The 23,144-nt window shown below is 34.9% G+C and overlaps 1 protein-coding gene across 1 annotated transcript; it reads right to left on the bottom strand.

Annotated features, from left to right (window-relative positions):
- Positions 1-7,191: 7,191 nt before the first annotated feature.
- LOC143629317 (G-type lectin S-receptor-like serine/threonine-protein kinase At2g19130) lies at positions 7,192-19,888 on the bottom strand. The gene is made up of 8 exons (XM_077098622.1): positions 19,571-19,888; positions 15,836-15,933; positions 15,051-15,736; positions 14,801-14,967; positions 8,244-8,305; positions 8,013-8,148; positions 7,441-7,581; positions 7,192-7,357 (listed from the first exon to the last, which is right to left on the bottom strand). The coding sequence occupies exons 1-8, from the start codon at positions 19,874-19,876 to the stop codon at positions 7,247-7,249; spliced, it is 1,707 nt and encodes a 568-aa protein (XP_076954737.1). The 5' UTR covers positions 19,877-19,888; the 3' UTR covers positions 7,192-7,246.
- Positions 19,889-23,144: the final 3,256 nt, after the last annotated feature.

Consider the following 23,144-nt stretch of genomic DNA (forward strand, 5'->3'; position numbering starts at 1 on the left):
GGAGAGAGAGAGAGAGCCGAGAGAGATACGAGAAACAGAGAGGGAGAGAGATATTGGAAAGAGAGAGAGAGACAGAGCCGGAGAGAGAGACGGAGCAGATTACGGCGGTACAGCAGTACACCGGTGGCCAGTTTTCCGGTCACCGGAAAAACGCGTAGAGAGAGAGAGACGTTGCCGGAAAGAGAACGAGGGAGGGAAGGAGGGTTCGGTGGTGGTGTACTCGCCGGAAAAACGAGGGAGGTGGGTGGTGCTCGGAGCTGTTTGGCGTCGCCGGAGGTTCCGAGGTCGCCGGAGGCGGCTGCCGGAAATGGGGAGGAGAAAGAGATGGAGGTTGGGTGGGATAATTATGTTAGGGTTAGGGTTTTTGAATATATATATATATATATGTGTGTGTGTGTGTGTGTGTGTGTGTGTGTGTGTGTGTGTGTGTGTGTATTATATTTTCAAAATAACCCCCTTAAGTTTTAATTTAAGTTTAATATGAGTTCAAATGTTCTTAAAACTAACAATAACTTTATGAAAATCAGTTTGGACCCTTTATATTTTTCTTAACGACGCTATAATATGACAAACATCGATTTATTATGATCGAGGTCTATAATAATATTATATAATATTTAAATAAGGTTCTAAAAAAAGTCGAGTCGGGTTTACATAATAAAAGTTTACTAGACGAATACAACTCGAGACTCAAATTTGACAAATGTCACAGTATCACCAACTTTTTGGAAATTTCGTCCCGAAATTAAAATAAATTAGAAAGATAATTACTAATGAATATTGCCTTTAGTAAAATAATTGCAAGAAAAACTTTTGACAAAAGAATAACGTCAAATCCTTGGATGGCTCGAAAAACGCCACAAATGAGAACATAATAAAGGCACTTATATATAGGAAGTACCAGCGGCGTGTCCACCATGCCCTTATCATAACTCGCATTTCTACCGTCTTTCCGCTATCATCCTCGGACCGAGTTATCGCACACATGTGTACTTACTATGGCTTCCATACGAGGATTTCGATAACTAAGTATACACCCATAATTATTTCGATCGTCGTATGGTCCACATGGTTTGTTCCATTGTGTGGTTTAAGAGACATATTTATTTTGAAATATTTAAATAATAAAAACGTACATAAATCTGTTGAATTTTACACATACTGATAAAACAATACCAGCAGTTGGAAATTTTGGGGTTGACCCCCTTGTTTTTTTAAATAAGTAGGAAAAATGGAATAAATAATTGAAACAATTAAATATTAAAATATGAAGCAAAGTGAAAATATCAATTTGGTTAAGTAAGTAAAGACGATCGAATAATATTAAATTCAGGGTAAACAATTACGAAACGAGATTTAAAGTCAAATATCATCAATGTGAAAAGAATAAACAAATCTTTAAGCTCCATGGTTGTACGTCGGGACACTAAAATTTAGTATAAAATTCGATAAATGAAAAATGAGGAAAAATCCAATAAGTGAGTACATGAGGTCGGGATAGACAATGATACAATTAACAATAATGTCGTACAATGAGTTTCATACGTGTACAAACTTGAGGTTATAGGTATTTGAGAATACGCTTGCGTGAAATCACGAGAATGAGGTGAGTTTTTTTGGGGTGACGCATACGTGCATAAATATAAATAAAATAGTATTGATTAATAACCAAACAATCGATGAAATGTGATAAAACGTTTATACGGCCACTATGGTGAAACCATTATATAATCGTCATTATAATAACGGTTTCTAATAGCGCCAAAACTTGTAGGCAGCCACACATAGGCCGTTAATAGATTAGATGAAATGATATAGAATAATGTATAGAATCGTGTTTACATAAATGCTCAAATATAAATAACATAGTCATGATAATATCGTTTAAAAGATAAACGAGATTTTGGCGAAGTTAAGGTTTTGAAAGTATTACACAAATTGTTATTGAATAGTTTGCATTCGGTCACGAAAATCAAAACCCAACAATGAAATCTCATGTGCAAAATATTGTCTTCGAAAAATCTCATCAAATGAAAAGAAATTCGCAATAATTGTGAGACTCGAATTTAATGTCGAAATATGTAAATCGCGTAGCATATAGTAGACTAAAATTGCAAATGAGGTCTTAAGTAAGGCCGTTTTATTGTTTCCAAGAAAATGAATATAATTATATCAATATATCGCGGTATCGCGTAGCTAGAGAAACGTTTTGATTATTATCAAGTGTAAATCTTGTAAGTCCAATTTGTTAAAGGAATTTGTATACATAAAGCGGTTGTGATAAAAAAAATTATTTATAAAATAATGCTTGCGATAATAAGAAGTAATAGTTTGCGTAAATTTTTATTGAGCAAAAATTTGTGTAACAACATAAAGTATTTATAAATGCTCCCCAAAAGATTTGCAAAGCCATGGTCATTGAGTTTATGCAAGATGGTGAAAGTTAAAATTTGTTACTAAATAAATCCCGCATTCAACATTCGAAATGAAACCTCGAATTTATAAAGTCTTTATGAGATTTATCACATTAGGTGACAATATTTATAAATCTTGAAATCATACATATAATCTTGAGAGAGAGAGAGACGTTGCCGGAAAGAGAATGAGGGAGGGAAGGAGGGTTCAGTGGTGGTGTGCGCGCCGGAAAAACGAGGGAGGTGGGTGGTGCTCGGAGGTGTTTGGCGTCGCCGGAGTTTCCGAGGTCGCCGGAGGCGACTGCCGGAAATGGCGAGGAGAAAGAGATGGAGGTTGGGTGGGATAATTATGTTAGGGTAAGGGTTTTTGAATATACATAAGTGTATTATATTTTGAAAATAACCCCCTTAAGTTTCAATTTAAGTTTAATATGAGTTCAAATGTTCTTAAAACTAACAATAACTTTACGAAAATCAGTTTGGACCTTTTATGTTTTTCTTAACGACACTATAATATGACAACATCGATTTATTATGATCGAGGTCTATAATAATATTATATAATAATTAAATAAGGTTCTAAAAAAAAGTCGAGTCGGGTTTACGTAATAAAAGTTTACAAGACGAATACAACTCGAGACTCAAATTTGACAAATGTCACAACAGTCTTCACATCCATTTGATATAATTTGAAGTTCATGTATAATGCATCGGCTAGAAAAAAGACGGATTGCCTTGAGCCTAGAAATAGGAGCATATATTTCATCGTAATCAAGACCTTCACGCTGAGATAAACCTTGAACAACCAACCGTGCCTTGTTTCTTATAATCACCCTTATCATCCTTCTTGTTCCTGAATACCCGTCTTATCCATATTGCTTTCTTGTTCTCTGGTTCTTAACCAACCTCCATACATTGAGCTTCTTGAACTATAAAAGCTCATCTTGCATTGCTTCAACCCAAGAGTTTTCTTTCAGAGCTACTTGTAGTCCTTTGATTTGACATGTGAAATAAAACAAGCAAAAAAACATCTGTTAATACTACCAGACTTGCTCCTTATTTGGATTCCGGCTGAGGGAGAACCAATGATGTTTTCAATGGGATGTCTCCGATGAATGGGTAGCTGGGGTATGTCTTACACTTGGGTAACCAGTTCCACTTGAAGATCAACCGTCAGACTCTCAACAGGATGGAATATGCGAGGAGCATTGATTAGAACATCATTGGCTGCCTGAACAGTGTTTGGTTGATTAACCAAATGTTCTTGTGCAGTTGATTCATCCTAGAGATGTTCACCAAATGGAAAAACAATTGCGCTAACCGGAGTTGATGCATTGTTATCAGATTCACCAGTAACAGGTTTATCAGCAGCAACAACTTGTACAATTTTGTCTGAAGAGGGAGGTGTGGTGACAGATTCAACCATGCTTGGTGTTGCTTGAACATTTGTTGTCGGTTATGTCTGAACTTGTTCCACATTGTCGACTGACATGAACGAGTCATCTGAATCAGAATCAGATGTGTCTTCAGCGGCTACCAGATGAGTTGAATCATCGGATTGAGGAGCAGGGTTATCGACAGCTTGATTATTATTTGCTGGAGGAGGGGTTGCAGGTGGTACAATCTGTTGGAAGGTCCAGCAGATAGATTCACATCAGACAAACTGTTGACATGAGTTTGCATCAACAAAGGTTCAAGCAAAGAAGATGGAACTTGAGTGTTTGTTGGTGGTGGAATAGCCATACCATGGAACTGATTGAACAGGTAGTCATGCCACAGTTCAAATTCTATGGATGGATCAAATAACCAACAACTAGTTTACTTAGATCAATCTCAACACTAGCTAGCTGAAATCACTAGTGAGGTACCGAGATCTCGGATCTTGCTTGGGTTATTATTACCTGATGAGGAAAAGGAGATTGGGAGAGAATTAGAGGAATATTGATGGTACAGTTGTCCTCTTCTAGAAGGTATTCTCTGTAACAAACTGGACACGTGTCTGCACTTGATAGGATAAGAAAACTAGCCATGTGCATGGTTATAACAACCTTTCTAACTGTCCTTCTTTAATTGGCTTCTACGTTACGTGCCCTTCACGAGAGAATCTTCGTGTAAACCATCTAGAAGAGAGTTAGTTACAAATGCTTGGCTGACTTCATCCTTCCATCATCATGTGGATGATGGAAAAATATCATGCGGATGACTTCTAAGGAAGTCCTAAGTGACCCGCGGATCTTATTTCATGATCCATGGAGCTTTTCGTTGTCTTTCCTCTGAATTGTGGCCTTTTCTAATCCTATGTATGTTGTGTAAAAGATATTCTCTTAACTACAAACATGTCTAATTATACGACACTCATAACACCAGTTGGTACGACATCTAAATTGAGTGCAAAATCGGGTTCACTCCTATATGCTGGTACACTTTATTGGAGTTTAAGCATGTGCGCTAAAATCTCACCATCCCACAAACATACATTTTGTATGAAGAGCAACATTTTTTTCTATTCATGCATGCATGCATGCACCAGCATAACCCCACATAATATTTCTCAAAAGGTTTCTTCATAACATCCAGATGACTGCCAACCATGATTTGCATATCTATCCCTCCTAGTCATTATTTTTAACAACTTTCTTAGACGAAGACTAGGGTTGTGGATGCCCATACGTGAATTTTTGGGCAATAATTAAACGACAAGCAACAATTTCGATATCTAGTGTTAAGACCATATACTGTGTGTTAGCTAATACTGTTGAACATATGATTTGGATTAGAAACTTGTAAGTAGAATTATCAGTTATAATTTGTCAGATCACAATTGTCTAATGTGATAACGTACCTGCACTTTACCTCTTAAAGAAACTAGTTCCACACCAACGTACAGAAAATGATAATGACATCCATTTTGCTAGGGAAAGGTACACATTGGTTCTCTTCGTGTTCAACATATACAAACTGACTATCTACACTAATTTAATCACAAAGGGTTTGCCTTAAAACACTTTTACTCAAGTTTGTAGGTCCTATGGACCGATCAAATACAAACAACTACTTTACTTGGATCAATCTCAACACTAGCTAACCGAAATCACTAGTGAGGAACTGTGATCTTGGATATTTCTTGGGTTATTATTACCTGATGAGGAAAGTGAGAAAGGGAGAGGGTTGGTAAACTTGATAAGATATATGACAAAAGGTTATATATGCATGAGTATGCTCCACCTTATATAGGTGTGAGCATATCATCAATTCTTCCATTAAGTGGGACCAAATGGGCTTTGTTTACATAGCCTTAGGCCCAAACATACATGGAAACAAACTGACGAGCTAACTAAGACACAACGTTTATAGTACAAGTAAATACAATAGATTAATAAACAAAACGGAGCCTTACATAGTTCAAATCCAACCTTTGTGTTTGTGCTTCTTCTGTAAAGACTGAGGGGTGTCTTAGTTAGGAAGGGCGCAGCTCTTTGGGGACCCGGGGTGGCCCGGTCACTGCCGTTTTCTCTGTTAGTAGGGTAAATTTCGCGATTTTTCCTGAATATTTGGTCGGTCACCCTGATGTATTTTCCAAAATGCTACCGGTCACCACCGATTTTATTTTTAAATATAATACCCCATCATTTGCTTTTTTAATAAAACCTCGCAGTATTTATAAACAAAAGTTACAAAATAGTAGTCAAGTAGTAAGCTTTGTTTATATATATATATATATATATATATATATATATATATATATATATATATATAGGTCTTTGAAATTCTTCTTTTAGGTATTCACCCTTAGGGATGAGATCAGTACCGGTATCGAAATCATGATCCCGAAAATCACAAATTTTTTATGCTGGTACCGATACCAAAATATACGGTTCTGTACCGAAACTGAAAACTTTGGAAAATACCAGCACCGAAACTAAAAACTTTGGTTCATATTCGGTAACAACGATACCAAATCATTACCGATTTTGGTAATGGTACTGGTACCGGTACCAATACCGAATTTGCTTATCCGTACTCACCCTTCCTCTCGTAGTATAATGAATATTTTAGGTCTTTGTTGGTTAAATATTTATTTTATTTTTTAATTGTAAAAAGAATCGTTTGAATAAATGAAGAAAAATTAGATATATAGATGTCATATTGTTTGATCCGACCTGACCCAAATCACCGACACGAACCGAATCATCGACCCGAAATTTTTTGAGTCCGTGACTTTGGTCACCCCTGTGACTATACCCAATCTTTTCGCCACTCTTAGTTAGGAACTTAGGATTGTATACTACATTTATTATTGAACATTGTGTAAATCTCTATTTAATTAGAACTTCCTTATTTTGTCCCATTTTAAATGTATTATATACCCTTTGAATTCTATGAAATCGTTTGACGATTCAATACTTTTTCGTTACTTGTAATTCTTGTAAAGTATATTAATGGTTATTTCATATTTTCATGTATCATGGGAAGAAATTCGCTACAAACCCAAAGAACATTATTACAGACGAAGTTGTTTGAAGAATTGAGATCACTCGTATCGAACAATAACTTGTAGTTACGATTTTCATCTTTATTTACTTTAACCAGTACTTACAACCCAAAATGCCAACAACTTCTGCACATGTTCTGATAATCACACATTCACACCCTTTTATATAATCATTTTTCTGTTTCCATAGTTAAAAGCATAAAACATATTTCGTGGATGAAATAAGGAAGAGCTGCAGAAGTGTTAACTTATATCCAGTTCATGTTCATGTTTGAGTCTAACAGGGTGTCGTTGAACTAGTATATCAAGTCAAATCGCTTCATTCTTTAATTGTAGCTTGTTATATGTCCCACATATCAGAGTCTGGAGTAGATGCCAAGTTTGGGCTGCTTTCAGTTGATGGAAATGTTTGCTCAGCGCAACTAACCTCTCCTTTTAGAAATGAAAGTACCTGAATTGAAAAACCGTAAAAAATGAACCCGATAGAAGTATTAGTTTTGGAATGATAATTTCACGTACAGCAAAATCAATCACCTTGCTCATGCATGGCCTTGTATTTGATCTGGTGCTAATGCATCTCTCAGCTACTGAGGTCACGACAAGTAATCCATGAACATCATACTCGGATTCATCGTATAATATATGATAAGCTCTTTGGGCTAGTAAGGATCTTGCCTGAAATTCAATTGGAAACTACAACCGTTAAATCAAGAACTTTGTCTTTTTAGTCAATTCACCAACTTTGTAACCTTACAAGTTACAAATCATCGGGATAAATAAATCTATAGCGTGTATGACTAACGTTGGGCGCCAAATCATGAGAATGGCAATGTCAACAAAATAGCCATAACTTTGGAAAGTAATGATGAAGTATGTAGAGCTTAAAAATGTGTGATTTAACGCAACGAATTTCAACTTGGCGAAACAAATTTATGTTTCTAGCGCAATAGATTAATGTGCGACGGAGGGTCATGAGTTAAAAAATAAAATATATTCTAATAACAACTTTAAAAGTTCAAACTTACTAATAAAATAAAAAATAATTAACATAAAAAGTTATTAGTAAACAGTTAGAATGGCTAGCCTTATGAAAGTGATTTAATTACCCATGTAAGGAAAGTTTTATCATCCCTTGGAGCCGATCTTTTGCAAAACAACCTCAATAGCAATATCCCAAACGCTAGAACGTCATACTTAATCAACGTCGATGAGCTCGGATCAGAAGGATGCATATGCCCACAACTTTTCATGTCCATGAACAAGAAACCGGATCGAGCCGGCCATATTAACCTCATAACGGATGTCAATTTAGTTATCATTTAAAACATAAAACTAACCTGTTCCTGGTGAGCGATAATCGATCGGTTGGCAACCATTTTGCATGACCAAAGCCCGTGATCTGCAACAATTATCTGCCTAAATCATAGTTGTACCATGTTGATATTATTATATATATAATTACAAATCAATGAAAATGGGAGACGAGTTATTCCAAAATCTCCTAATTCTATCATGGTATCATACCACTAAAGGAACACCAAAACCCTAGCATCGCTCCTCAGCCATCTTCGGTCTCTTTCCTCCTTTATCGATCCTACAATATGTGCTCAATCTCTCCCTCTCAAGTTCTCCTCTCAAACATCTTCATTACATTTACACACCTTGCCCTAACGGTCAATAACATATGCAACTTCATCCTCCTTATTCTAGATCTTTAAGACGGTCAATATACCTCATGGGTCGTACTATTTACTATCCATTGTACGGTCTTTGATTTACTTGATTATATCCTACCCTCTGCTACCTCCTCTACTTCTACTAATGACAAAAAAAAAAAGGAAATGGAGTAATGGACAAACCCACCCATCGTCCTTGCCTCTTAGGATAGGTTGGATGTTGTGGTAAAGCAATGGATTTATGGAACAATTTCTAGCAATCTTCTTATGAGCGTTATTAAACTGAAAGCCATTGCAAAAGAAGCATGGGATGTTGTTGCTCATCTTATTCAGGTTAATCTCGGGCTATGGCGTTGAAACCCCGCTTCACCAACACTAAACTGGAATCCTTTCCTAGCATCTCTGTTTATTGCCAAGACCTAAAATTATTATTCGATCAATTGGCTAATGTTGGTAGTTCGTCTCACAAATACTGAATACGATGCTATCGGTGTTTTATTAGTCAAACTGTTCCATTGCCCACGTTTTCGTAAGCGAAATCGATACTCGCACAAGAAGAAACCAGTCGAGCCGATTATAATTCAAAGTAAGTTGCGTGTACTGCTCTACGTACGGCCGAAGTCTTGGACGAGGTTACTCTAACCAAAACACTCTGTAACATCCTACTTTTATGAATAAATAATAAAAGACTATTATTTAATTAATTGTGTGTTATTATTTATTTATGTAGAAAAATAATAAGTTGAGTGTGGGCTTGGAAAATAAAAGATGGAATAAAGGATGGTGATGAGCCTTAGGTCCATGGGCTTAGGGTTAATTCAACACCCTTAAACCTCCAAAAACCCTCATTTCGATCATCTTGCCTCCCTACACACTCAAAAACACACATAAACACTCTCCTTCAAACCCGGATCCAAATCTGAGCAATAAAGAGGGTGGTTTGCAACCGGTTACCATAGACAAACAAGAATCATAGCCAGATTCGATTGTTGAATTAGATCCGAATCCAGATCCACATTTAGGCTCGTACTTGAACAAGGAAAATTTACGTTTTTAGGTAAAACGTTGAGTGTCTGAGGTCGGTTTTCCATAAGATTCGATACTAAGACAAATCGGGCCTTCTCATGTAAGAAAACCCCATACTTTTTCCATAAACGGGTTGCTAGGTGCGACTTGGGACGATCGGGTGACGTTCGGACATTGTAAAAGCTGATGGGACAAGTTGTTGAGACTCGGAACCCGTTATATTGGTAAAGTAGTCATAAAGGGTTGAAAGAAAATGTTTATAACGAAAGATTAGAAAAATCCAATTTGGATTGCCATAATTCGATTAGATATGTTTTCCAAAATTCCATTCATTTCGTTTTCCAAAATTGGTTTCTATTCGTTTTCCATAGTTTGATTCGATTCATTGTCGAAAATTAAATTCGATTCGTTTACCCAAATTCCATTCGATTCATTTGCCCAATTTCGATTCGATTCATTTTGTTGATGAATTTTTAATAAAGACATATTATCGAAAATAAAAATTTCCAACCACGGGGTCTGCCTCTTGGACCCTGCTAGGGGTTGCTGCCCCTAGGACCTGTTGCTAGGGTCTTCACAAACTTAAGAAGTATGATATAGTTAGGAGTAATTAGCCGGCTTATAAATTATAACACAGTTAGTCGTGCAGCTAAGGAGAGGTGTTACCGTTAACTCCGAGAGAAACAGGATCTACGGGAGTTTCTAGCCTCTTTCTATGTTATGTTTTTCGCGGTTGTGTGCATACTCTATGTGATAGGTTAATACACTTACCTTAAGTGGTAATTTTATGCTATATGAATGTCTATGAATGATATTGAAATAATAAAAGAATGAATATATAATTAAAAGTATACAAGTAAACGCATAAGAACATGTGTATATCTATTGTATGGTTGTATAGTTATCCAATCCATAAGGGAACCAGACCCTAATAATATCCAACGCAGATGTATGGTTGTATGGAAAGAAGGTATGAGACCCTAATAACATCTAAGAGGATAAGGTCCAGACCCTTATAATATCAAAGAGGATAGGTACCACGCCCTTATAATATCTGATAGGTTAGGGATCAGACCCTAATAAGATCTGTGAAGTTATAGGGCAAAAGACTCTTTAAAACATAGAGATAGTTATGTATGTAATATGTAAGTTAAAGCAAGAACGTATGAAAGAATGAATATATGTACGTATGTATGAACGAAAGGAAAATAGGTAAAATATGTAATATGTATCTTTAGACACGTATATATGTAAGTATGTGAATGCAATGTATGTTGCCTGATTATCTAAGCATAGCTGACTTTTAGTATGCAGGCAGACAAATAGGTTAAAACAACTGGCTTGAAGGAGACACATGACATTGGAATGAAGAGGTTGGCATCTTGAGAAAAATGTTATGATGTTATATTTTGTTATGCTTTTATTTTGCAAGACATATTTGAATAATGTTAATACAAAATTTGGAATGTTTTGTAATGAATGGTTGATGTTTTTATGTATGCGAAAAGTTATAATTCACTCTGATATTTAGAACAGTGTTTATAAATAAATCAAATGATAATGTAGGACACCGAGCTCGGGGCCTTACACACTCCTCTTGGCCAACCTGCTCAAGATTCATACTACCCTATATATAATAACTCACTCCTCCTGGCCAACCTGCTCAAGATTCATACTACCCTATATATAATAACTCATGGGGTTCGATACACCTTACAACAACGTACACATACCACCCATCCTTACCCTACCATACCCACACCTTACAACCGCCCCCTTTCACCTCTAGGAAAAATTCACAACCCAGCCTACTAGGCCTAGCACCTCAAGGCCATTATTTCCAAGCTCACTATAACATGATACCACAACAATTTGCTTCGCAACAATACGTTCCGCCAATCTTGAGCAGGCTTTTCAAACCATGACTTTGAACCGGATCTACAATAGAACCTTGACTCTGGTGCAACGAATCACATGACCAACACGACATAACCTCTCTCCAAATTTTTAAATAATAGCATTTTGAATAATATTGTTGTGGGAAACGGGTTCCAAATCCCCATTCTAGGGATTGGCTATACCAAACTCAATACCACCTTCAAACCCTTACACATCAATAACGTTCTTTTATACCTAATCTCATAAAAAAAACCTTTTATATGTTCATCGACTTACTATTGATAATATGATTTCATTGGAATTTGATTCATTTGGTTTTTTTGTGAATGACTACATAACATAGATTCCCATCCTCCGCAGTAATAGCATTGGCAACATCTTCCCACTCACACTCTCTACCGTCACAAAGTTCACAGCTCCAAAAACCTTTGTTGCTCTCTCTCAGGATATCTTGCACAAAAAACTAGGGCATTCTAGAATTTCTCTTTTGCAACATTTGAATAAACATAAATTTATTTCTATTACTAGACCTTTTGTTAAGCGTATTTGTCAATCTTGTGTTTTTGGAAAAATGTTAAGATACCGTTTTATATTATTCCATATCAATTACGCATCTTCCTTTTGATATATTGCATAGTGATTTATGGAAGTCTTCGGTGCATAGTATCGGTGGCCACCGATATTACATATTATTTCTTGATGACTTGACAAACTACTTACGGATATTTCCCCTCACCAACAAGCCATAAGTAATCAGTATTTTTCTCAATTTTCATATATTCATTCATACTTACCCAATTTAACATTCACATTAAAAATGTGGCAATGGCACTAAGTACAGTAATAAATCTTTTCACGGTTTTTGTTCCAAACATGGCATGTCCTTTCATTTCTCGTGTCCCCACACTTCGTCCCAAAATGGTAAAGCGGAACAAAAAATTGGTTCCATCAACAACATTATCCATATGCTTCTTACCCATGCCTCTGTTCCCACAAACTTTTGGCATCTGGCGCTCTACCCACTCCTCTCGTCTACTTCCATTAATAAACTCCAAAACCGCCCATTTCATTGTGTCTTTCTAGGCTATCCTTTATAACATAGAGGATACAAATGTTGTGATTTATCCACCCGTAAAATTATTCTATCTTGAAATGTTGTTTTCATTAGACCATATTTCCTTTTGCCATCTTGAAAACTCCCCCTCCTTCCTATGATTTTCTCCACTCAAATATTTTGTTTGACACATCTCTAGTGTTTTAGACATCTCCGCACCCACCTCTCAGTCCCAACTCGCCTACTCAAAACAATCCCAACTCTCCTACTCTAAACCGTCCACCCCTCCTTCACCCACCACGACCCAAAAGTCGTTACCCTCAGCCTAATCAACACCCTCGCCAGCTATGGCCCACCCCAAGACCTCTCACTTAATCAACCACACATTACTCCTCTTCCAGCCCCTTCCACTCTAACTCATAGTACCACAACTGACACCACATTGGTCGCCAACTCCTCTCCCACATCCACCTCCTCACCTTTGGTCACGACTCCCCACACCTCCCCACAACCCTTTCTAACCCGGACCATGACCACCCGCAACATGGCTAGGATCTCAAAACCCAAAACTATATTTAACCTTCATACTCAAACCACCCTTGATCTCTTTCCACACAACCCAACCGATGCCTTAGCCAACCCTATTTGGATTCGTGCTATGACAAACAAATTCAATGGTCTTATTGAAAACGATACATGGGAGTTGGTACCACGCAAACCGAATAGGAATGTTATTCGGTGTGTGTGGATACTTAAACAAAAAAAAAGTTAGATGGTACACTTGAAAGGTATAAGGCTCGCCTTGTTAGTGATGGCAAATCTTAGTAGGTTGCAGTTGATTGTGATGAGACATTCAACCGGGTTGTTAAACCGACAACCATATGACTTGTATTATGCATCGTCCTGTTTCATGGGTGGGACCTTAGTCAGTTAGATGTTAAAAAATGCTTTCTTACATAAGATCTATCATGGTTGTTAGCCTATGGGATTTAGAAGACCGGGCTTGGTATCAACGGCTTAAAGATTACGTAACCACCTTGGGGTTTCGACACAGTTTTCTTGATCATTATTTAATTATCGACACTCATGGTCATGACACAACTTATCCTCTTCTATATGTGGACAACATCATTCTCCCAACTTCCTCGGAAACCCTATAAGAAAGTATTTGATCACATCTTTCCGGTGAATTTGCAATAAATTAGGATATTGGACATTTGAGTTATTTTTTGGATCTTTCGGTCTCTCGGGATCCAAATGGCCAGTTTCTTTCCCGGTCTATTTACGCCATGCTTGTTCTTCAACAAGGTAACGTGGCACAGTGAAATCCGGCACACACACACACCCGTCGATACTACGGGCAAACTTAGTGCTGATGTCGGCACGTTACTTACTATCCGACCATGTACTAATGGTTAGCAAATGCGTTACAATACATGGACTTTACGCTGGCCGATATCTCCTATGTTGTGCAAAAAATTTGCATGCACCTCGTGCCAATCATTTCAAAACTCTTTGGAGGATTTTACATTATGTAAAGGGTACTCTTTCCAAATGCCTCTGCATGCGTCATACTCATATTTCTACTTTAGTTTCTTACACCGACGATGATTGCGCTGGATTTCTCGACACCCAAAGATCTACCACCGGTATTGTGTATATCTCAGTGACAACCTAATTTCCTGGTCCTCGAAAAGGCAATCCACAATTTCAAGGTCAAGTACCGAGGCAGAGCATCGTGGTTCCTAACGTCGTGGCGAAATTGTGTTGGAGTCGTAACCTCCTTCTTGATCAATTAGGGCGCCCACAACCGGTTCAACACCAACACAACAAGCATATTGAGATTGACATTCATTTTGTTCGCGAAAAGGTTCAACAAGGCCAAATTCGGGTTTTACACGTGCCATTGCAATATCAGTTTGCTGACATCTTCACCAAACGATTACCATGTGCCTTGTTTGAAGATTTTAGATCCAGGCTAAGCATATGTGATCCTCTCGCTTAGACTGTGGGGGTATATTAGAGAAGGTATTTTGTATGAGTTATTTATATTGTATGATGGCACGATTATCTCCTAAAGATCATTGCTTAAATTAGAGTTGTACCATGCTTATATATATGATTGTAAGTCAATGAAAAACGGAGACGAATTATTCCGAAATCTCCTAATTCTATCATATACTTTTTACATATTTTTGCTTCAAATTACGCATAAAAAAATGTTGGATTACGAATCTACCTGAGGTACGAAGTTGTTTCCTAAAAGAACGTTGCATGGTCTTAAATCACAATGAACAATAATCCCTCGTGCACACTGTTCATGCATGTAACGTAATCCTTGAGCTATTCCAATCGCTATGTTCATCTTATTTTGAAATGCGACTTCCAACTCTTTTGTCCAAGCTCCTGTATCAATACCAATAAACATTCATGCATGAATCTATATTTACTATAAAATTCGTACAAAAGTGGATAAAATTTGTACTAACCATTTAAAAATCTATTCAATAGTGCACCTCCAGATCTTGAAGTAAATGGAAAAACCAAGGCCATGGCATTCTCATTCTTGTGGAAACCATATAACCCAAGAATGTTCTTGTGGTACATAGTTAAAGCTGCCATCTTTTCGGCTTCAAGGACGTATCTACACTTGGTACCAACATATCTCTTCACGAAAACATCAGAACGGCTATCTTTAAGATACCCGCGATACATTTCAAAGCCCTCACTTGAATCAAATTGAATTACATTCATAAACCGGTCTGTTATCTCTGAGATAAGTTCCCAAGTCAGCTCAACCAAGAAACCATCTTCATGGGCTGAGGGTAATATTATTTGGTCTTCAATCTGCTCTACACCTTCGGATTCGTGTGATGATTCGATTGTGCTTTCTACGCTTGAAGAACTCGAAGAAGGTCCATAAATTCCTTCAAAATGTGGGAGGGTGCATGATATTGGTTTTTGGTCATTATGGGACAACGGTTTTGTCTTGATTCCTGAAATTTTTTGAGTTAAGCAAGCCACATTTTGAGCTCTTGATGATGATTCCGGAACATCAAGTGAAGGATTGCAGTTACACACAACTATATCTTCACCATTACTTCGGAAAACCGACCACGATAACCTGCTGTTTCTTTGACTTGCCCACCATGCTGGATGCTGTATTGCAAAACTCCTAGACAACATATGTAGAATACAATACTTATATGTATTCTTAAAAGAAACTATTAATGACTTAAAAAATCTAGTTAGAAATAAATAGAGAGAAAGAGACCTTCCAATAATAACCGAAGTTGCGCCTATATTGTTTTTCTCTTCTAAAATAATGTCTTCTATCATCGGCCCAAAAACAACCTTTACCATAAACTTCACCTGATTTGGAGAAAATCATAGTAAATATAAAAGTTAGTTAGTAATACACAATTGAAATTGATGTGCGCAGAAGAATAAAATCCTCGTGTAATCGTGTAGTTAATCAACTATATTTATAAGAATGAAAATGATTACTAAAGGAAATCATGGGAAAAGATTAAAATTCAAAGGGAGAAAAAAAAATAAGAATTGTGAGAATTATTTGTTGAAAAAAAAAACCATTAAAAATATAACAAAAAAATCCTAACTCAATATATAAATAAAAAACAAACAGAATTTAAAAATAAAAATGTTTCCCTCGTCATTCCCGTTCCAAAAAAAACGATGAAAAGACACAATGATGAAAATAGACAAAAAAATACAAATATAAATAAAAATACACAAAAGATCGTAAAATATAACACAAAATTAAGTAATACACCATAACATAATATCAAGATAAAAACTACAATGTTGAGGAAAAAAATTAATAACGAAAATAAACACAAAACACAATGATAAATACCTAAACATAATGATCTTTTTTAGTTAATATTTTTTTTTTTTGAGAACGAGAAAGACAATGGAAACATTTTTATATGTTTTCTTTTTTCGTTTTTTTATTAAATTTTGACTTAGAATTCTTTTTGTTAATTTTCATAAATTTTTTGAGGGTTTTTTTTATGTTAGAAATCAACGTTTTTAAACCCGGCCCGGACGTCGACCCGGATGTCTACCGGGTCAAAGTCGGACCAATCCGGGAGGGTGGACTGGTGTTTAACTCGGATGAAGTCATACATTATATATATATATACATATATATGCGCGCATATAATGTATATATGTGTGAACTCTCGGGTGGGCAAAAGTGAAATTGCACTAATTTTAACGTTATTTTACTAATCTCGTGAAAATAACGTTAAAAGTGGCGGAAGGTTAATCAAGCATCATGTGGTAGCGTTGATAGCCGAAAGACAGGGGTACATGCACCAATCGACGGTGTCCCGATAAGTTTTTTGGAAGTTTTAATTTCTGATAAAAATTATATTATTTATATGTTAATTTAAAATTTAAAAACGTTATATGATTATGGATTTGATTATAGTTATCATATCCGAATTTTTGTTATTTTGTTTTTATATAAATTATTAATCTTCATTCATACACAGATACTCAACCCCAACACTATCCTACCCAAACAACCTATATACCATACACGTTGCTCAATGAAATCCTACACAACAATAAACACAAACATTCTTACGAACCAATACTATGATACATACACTATCTTACACCATTCAAACACTACCATTGTGAGCTAAAATGATTTAATACTATGTTACCGTGCACATCCATAACCTTCCAAATTTCGTACACAGTACCAGCACAAACTAAAAAACCTACACCGATCACGATATTAACCTACACATACAAAACTACTTCACGTTATTACCTACACAAATTACAATATCAACTTACGCATACATAACTACCAACTTTCCTACATATTACCATCAAACTCATACACACACATCTTCACAAATTCCCTACACATACACATACACATACACATACACATACACATACACATACACATACACATACACATCCTACATAGTAATTTATGCTAGGATATTTATAGATGGTTTAGTGTAAAAATTTAATGTGTGTAGATTAGTTTGTTGTGTTGATGTGTTAAAATATTTGTTATTTTTTTTTCTTTTAAGATCTAAATCAAAATTACACACAGTCACACTATTTTTTATAATTTTATTGAAATATAAGAATATTTAAAGGTGTAGTTAATCTAATTTACTAGGATGTATGTTGCCTTTAAAAAGACTAACCTGCCCATTTCAACTTAAAACTGTTAACTTTCTTATTTATTACAAATATGTCATTGTTATTATATACCATTGATTAACAAAATCAATAACTAATATTTATTTATCGCACTCTCACAATAAAACGACTTCTCGACTGAACCATCTTCTATATATATAGATAGATGATAGAATACAATAATTCTTAACGTATAAAAATATCTATATTTATGAAATTGATCCATAAAATCACATCACAATATCTCAAAATCATCAATACATACCCAATTAGTCATCAATTCACCGGAAAAAAACATATTTGGATCGTTAATCGATCGATTTTTTTATTTTCTTCACGAAACCCATTTGGAGCGTATTATGGGTTCTTTAGCGTTTTTTTGTATTTTGGCTTTTGAGCGTTATTTTTAGCATTGAGTGTGTTGTTTTTGTCTTTCAGCTTTTTTTTTGGCTTGAGGGTAATTCGCGTACGTTAATGATCATTGTACGACAACCTAACTTTATATATACCCTATATATATATACAATTTATATGTATGTAAAGGTAAAAATACCAACTCCCATGTCCCTTTGCAATGTTTGTTTTAAATATATAGTATTCATGTATCATCGAAAGTATCATAAAACACAGCTTAGTGGGTTGGTTGGTTAGTGGGTGTCAATCAGCATGCATCCTGGCCGTGTACCTGTGTTCAAGTCCAGCGTCTACAACAATTGTTATTTAACTAAAAAAAGCTTTAACCATGTAAGGTGGTTCATGGTTTCTAATTGAACGCTAAACCCTGTTTAACTAAAACAAGCTTTAACCGGTTAAACCTGTGGTTCACGGGTTCCAATTGAACCGCTAAACCCGACCGGGTTATTAGAAAACAGGCTAAATGGTTCGAACTAGACCAGAATGCCGAGAGGTTTCCAGTTAAACCGGACAGGTTTCAAAACACTGCTATAAATTATTCTCTTTATTCTCATTTTTGTCCTACTTAACCCACAAAATCATTTCCTCTAATTATGGTAAATATTCTTACAATAAATTAAACCCTAACATATATGTTATCTCTTATATTACCCACAAAATCATTTCCTCTAATTATGGTAAATATTCTTACAATAAATTAAACCCTAACATATATATTATCTCTTATATTCCTGCTTGGAGCAAGAGAAAATAAGACGCTCGTGGAGGAGCTAAAAACAATGGATATGTTGGTATAATAAGAAACCACGATCTTGAAAAAAACTAAAAAAGCCTAAACAATATGATATTTCGACAACAAAAAACTGTCACTCTCACTCTCACACCATAGTTGTGGCAATAAGCGAGACATCATGTTATAGTGACATAACATATAACTGAAGCGGCGTGAGCTGCGATTGTGATGGGATGATGACTAGTAACAGGAAAATTAATATCACATAGTTTATATACAAGTTCAATGCGTCCTCCTGAAGGATGAGAAGCAGAATAAGAGAAACAAAGTTGTCAACCTTGATTTGTGACATGAAGAGGAATATGAGAGACGTGAAACAAAAATGTTATTGAGGCTCTAATACCCGGCTGATAATGAATATGTCATACATTTATAATGTGTATTATCAATCAGCTATTTATATGGGTAAAATGAGAATAATTACAAAGTAAGTTAAACAAATCATATTTTCTAACCAATTATTACATTAAAACCTAATTAATATATTTTCCTCTATAGTTTTGACAGTGGACCGACACATTTTTGAGGTGTTATTATTATTTTCTTCACTTGGATGCTATTTATAATTGGAAGAAAAGATGATGAAAAAACATGAAATTAACTTACTCTAATATTTTTGCAATCCTTATAAAAAGGTTTGAAGACCTTCATATAACTTTCAGTTCCTTGACTGATTTCCTCTCTGAGTTTGTATCTTTCTGCCTCACTTGGCTGATGTCTCTTGCCATCAGTTACAATACAACAATGGGACATAACTGGTGACTGTGGCAGCACATCGCCAGAGTTAAAGATGACAAGAACAACCACCTGATCTTCCGGCCTCACCACCTGCCGGACTGTATAATGCAGTGGTTCCACACTGCCTTCCTCCGTCAAAACCTTCCGCCCCTCCAAAGCAACAATCAAGATCATTGTAATATCTTTAAATGTACCTCGATTGGTCACTCAAGATAATTTCTTCAACTACTTTGATTGGTCCCGTTTACACACGGAAGGGTACGTGGTGTTATTTATGAATACATAATGTAGTTTGTTTTGTAAATTGCAAAGCTCGCAGATTCCAGACAAGAAAAGTTTTCTTGTTTCACCTTAGATATACACGTTAGAGCTCAGAAATCATCGATATAATTTTGTTCATTTTGGTTCAGTTTTCCGCATATGCTATTGACTTCTTTAATATATATATTAGTTTTTATCTCCCGTATTACGGAGTTTGTTTTATATTATTCGTTTATAATATTTATATACATTTTTAATATTTAATTTTATTTATTGTGAGTAAGTTAATTATATATTTAGGTTTTGATAATATAAGTGTTTCACAAATAAATGAGATTATACAACTTGATTTAAAAGCTAGCTGGGTTTGGTGAGACACAAGACTCGCTTATTTTTTTTAGAGTAAACTGCAGTTTTCGTTCCTATTATTTGTCTAAATATGTGGTTTTAGTCCAATGGTTTCAAATTTGCGATTTGCATCCATGTGGTTTCATTTCACTTGCAACTAAACCCGAATTCATTAACCCCATTAAATCTAGTCATTAAACCTATTAGCATACCCCTCATATGAGGGGCAGTTTTATCCTTTTCACCCCAAATAATCCCCAATCCTAGTTCACAAGCACTCTCACGTGAGGAGCTTGGGTGTATTTGAGAAAAAAAGACAAAACTGCCTCTCACGTGAAGGGCACGATGATGGGTTTAACGACTAAATTTAACACGATTAGTGAATTCAGGTTTAATTGGAAGTGACATAAAACCACACGGACGAAAATCGCAAATTTGAAACTATTGGACTAAAACTGCAGATTTGGACAAACAATGGGGACTAAAACTGCAATTCGATCACTCTTTTTTTTTACTATAAAATTATTACTTAATTTTACATAATATCTTTTTTTAAAAAAATAATATATTAATTTTTAGTATACACCTATTTTATATTATTTTCACATCAAATATTTGGTGAAATTAATTTTTAATGTAATGAGATGTTATAACATGTTTAAGGGTCATCTGTTTAATGGCCATCTGGGTTTGGTGAGACTTATGCTCATAAATTCGGGTCAAATAAATGAAAAGTCTCCATTTACAAATAAAACAATCTGGTGGCTTAAGAAGAAATATGAAGCAACCAAAGAGCTTTTAAACGTTTTGTTTATATATATTATAGATTTTTTTTTATTTTATATGTTGTTATTATGGGATATATATATATACATATATATATATGATTGATTTCTTTTGAGAATCACTTTAAGTTTTAAGAACTCGAAAAAACTCAACGTAACAATTTTTTATTTTGAATTTTTTTACATATATGTAATACGTAAGTTTAAGTAACGTAAAAAAATTACAGTTTTTTTTACCCATCGAATCGACTTATTACACATGTGTAACTAACATTTAAACTTGTGTAATCATCTAAAATATTTATTCTATTTCCTGATTAATTTTTTAATCTGATTTATTCTCAGCCATATATTCCATACTCATTTAATTAAATGTGGTCCATATTAAGTTATTAAAGTTCTTACAACTCATCAAGATTCTCAAAATATCCCTCCCATATATATATATATATAGATAAATGATCAAATACAATAATCCCTTATCATACAATAGCTACGCGAGTTTCTTCACCATCGATTTTCAAAAAACACGCGACTGTTTCGGATCCTCTGCTCCATCGGTTCCGTACGCCTTCACCGTCACCGTCCAATGATGGCATCTACCGTCGCGACCGTCGACGGTACCGTCGTGAACACCATCTTTCTAGTCACGCCTTTTTCACAGGCCAGTTGATAAAATTGACCAATTAAAATTGAAATTGTTGAACTAATTGATCAATTAAAATTTGAAATTGGTTCAATTAATCTTCAATTTGAAGTTTCAATTAATCAATTTTGAGTATTGAGTAAACCCAGTTGCAAACGTTCCATTTTTTGTTCATATAATCGAATCAATGATCAAATTAACGGTCGATTGACGATTGTTTGATGATTATGAGAATATATGAAGTGATTTCAATGTTCAATTTCATGTTTATAGGTGTTTAATTTTTTTTTTGTTAGTTTTAGAAGTTCTGAACACCCAGAACTTCTTAGAACTTCTAAACTTTATCAGTTTTGAACACCCAGAACTTCTTAGAACTTCTAAACTTTACCAGTTTGAACACACAGAACTTCTTAGAACTTCTAAATTTTATCAGAACTTTTATACTTTTTTGAACACCCAAATCTTCTTTGAAAGTATTAGAACGTTTAAAGATGTTCTTTTTTGGTCAGAACGTTTAAAGGTAATCCGTTTTGTTTCAGAACGTTTAAACATAATATTTGTACTGAACATATAAACAACATTATTTAAAAACGTATAAACAGAACGTATAAACTTTTTGTACTGAACTTTTAAAGTTTAATTGATTATGTTCTGAACGTTTAAACAGAACGTATAATATGTTTAAACAGAACGTACAAACAGATCATATAAACTTAATGTTAATACGTTCAATGTCAAAACCCAGAACTCAAAACTCAAAATTGATCGACGAAAGCTTCAAATTGATGATTAATTGGATCAATTTCAAGGTTAATTGATCAATTAAGCTCATCAACAATTTCAATTTCAATTTCAATTGAAAATTGCTTAACTGACCTGTGACCAACGATCTATGGTGGTGACGGACGATGGTGGTGCTCATGACAGTTGACGATGGTCTCGATGGTAGACTTTGATGGGTATGCGTTAAGTATTTTTAGGTTAATTACAATTATGCCACTAAGCAATTTTAATTTCAATTAGAATCGGTGGTGTAGGAAGTCGCGTACCTAATGTACGATAACTGATTATTGTACAGTATATATATATATATATATATATATATATATATATATATATATATATATATATATATATATATAAATATATGGAGAGGTTAAAATAAGAAGTGAAGTGTGTCTAAGAGCATTCTCATTCCGTCCTCTATCTATATCTCTATAATTACACTAAAAAACACTGCATTTTTCTCTCCGGTTCAATTAAATAATATTTTTTATACCTTTATCATTATAGTTTTCTCTTTCCTCTACTCACAATCAATTCAACAATTATTAAAAAATAAATAAGTGCAAACAAAGTTTTCCCAAAATTTACAAAAAAAAACACTACTTTTCTCTCAATC

Source organism: Bidens hawaiensis, unplaced genomic scaffold, assembly GCF_021521415.1.
Source record: "Bidens hawaiensis isolate Kalapana, Puna unplaced genomic scaffold, B.hawaiensis_p1.1 tig00005181_1, whole genome shotgun sequence".
Classification (NCBI taxonomy): Eukaryota; Viridiplantae; Streptophyta; class Magnoliopsida; order Asterales; family Asteraceae; genus Bidens; species Bidens hawaiensis.

What these genes read in the sequence shown, in the direction of transcription:
- LOC143629317 (XM_077098622.1), bottom strand. Translation starts at nt 19,876, where the DNA reads ATGATCTTGATTGTTGCTTTGGAGGGGCGGAAGGTTTTGACGGAGGAA. An exon ending in AGGATTGCAAAAATATTAGA is followed by an intron (nt 15,934 to 19,570) that starts GTAAGTTAATTT and finishes TCTCCAAATCAG; the next exon opens with GTGAAGTTTATGGTAAAGGT. An exon ending in ATTGAATAGATTTTTAAATG is followed by an intron (nt 14,968 to 15,050) that starts GTTAGTACAAAT and finishes GTATTGATACAG; the next exon opens with GAGCTTGGACAAAAGAGTTG.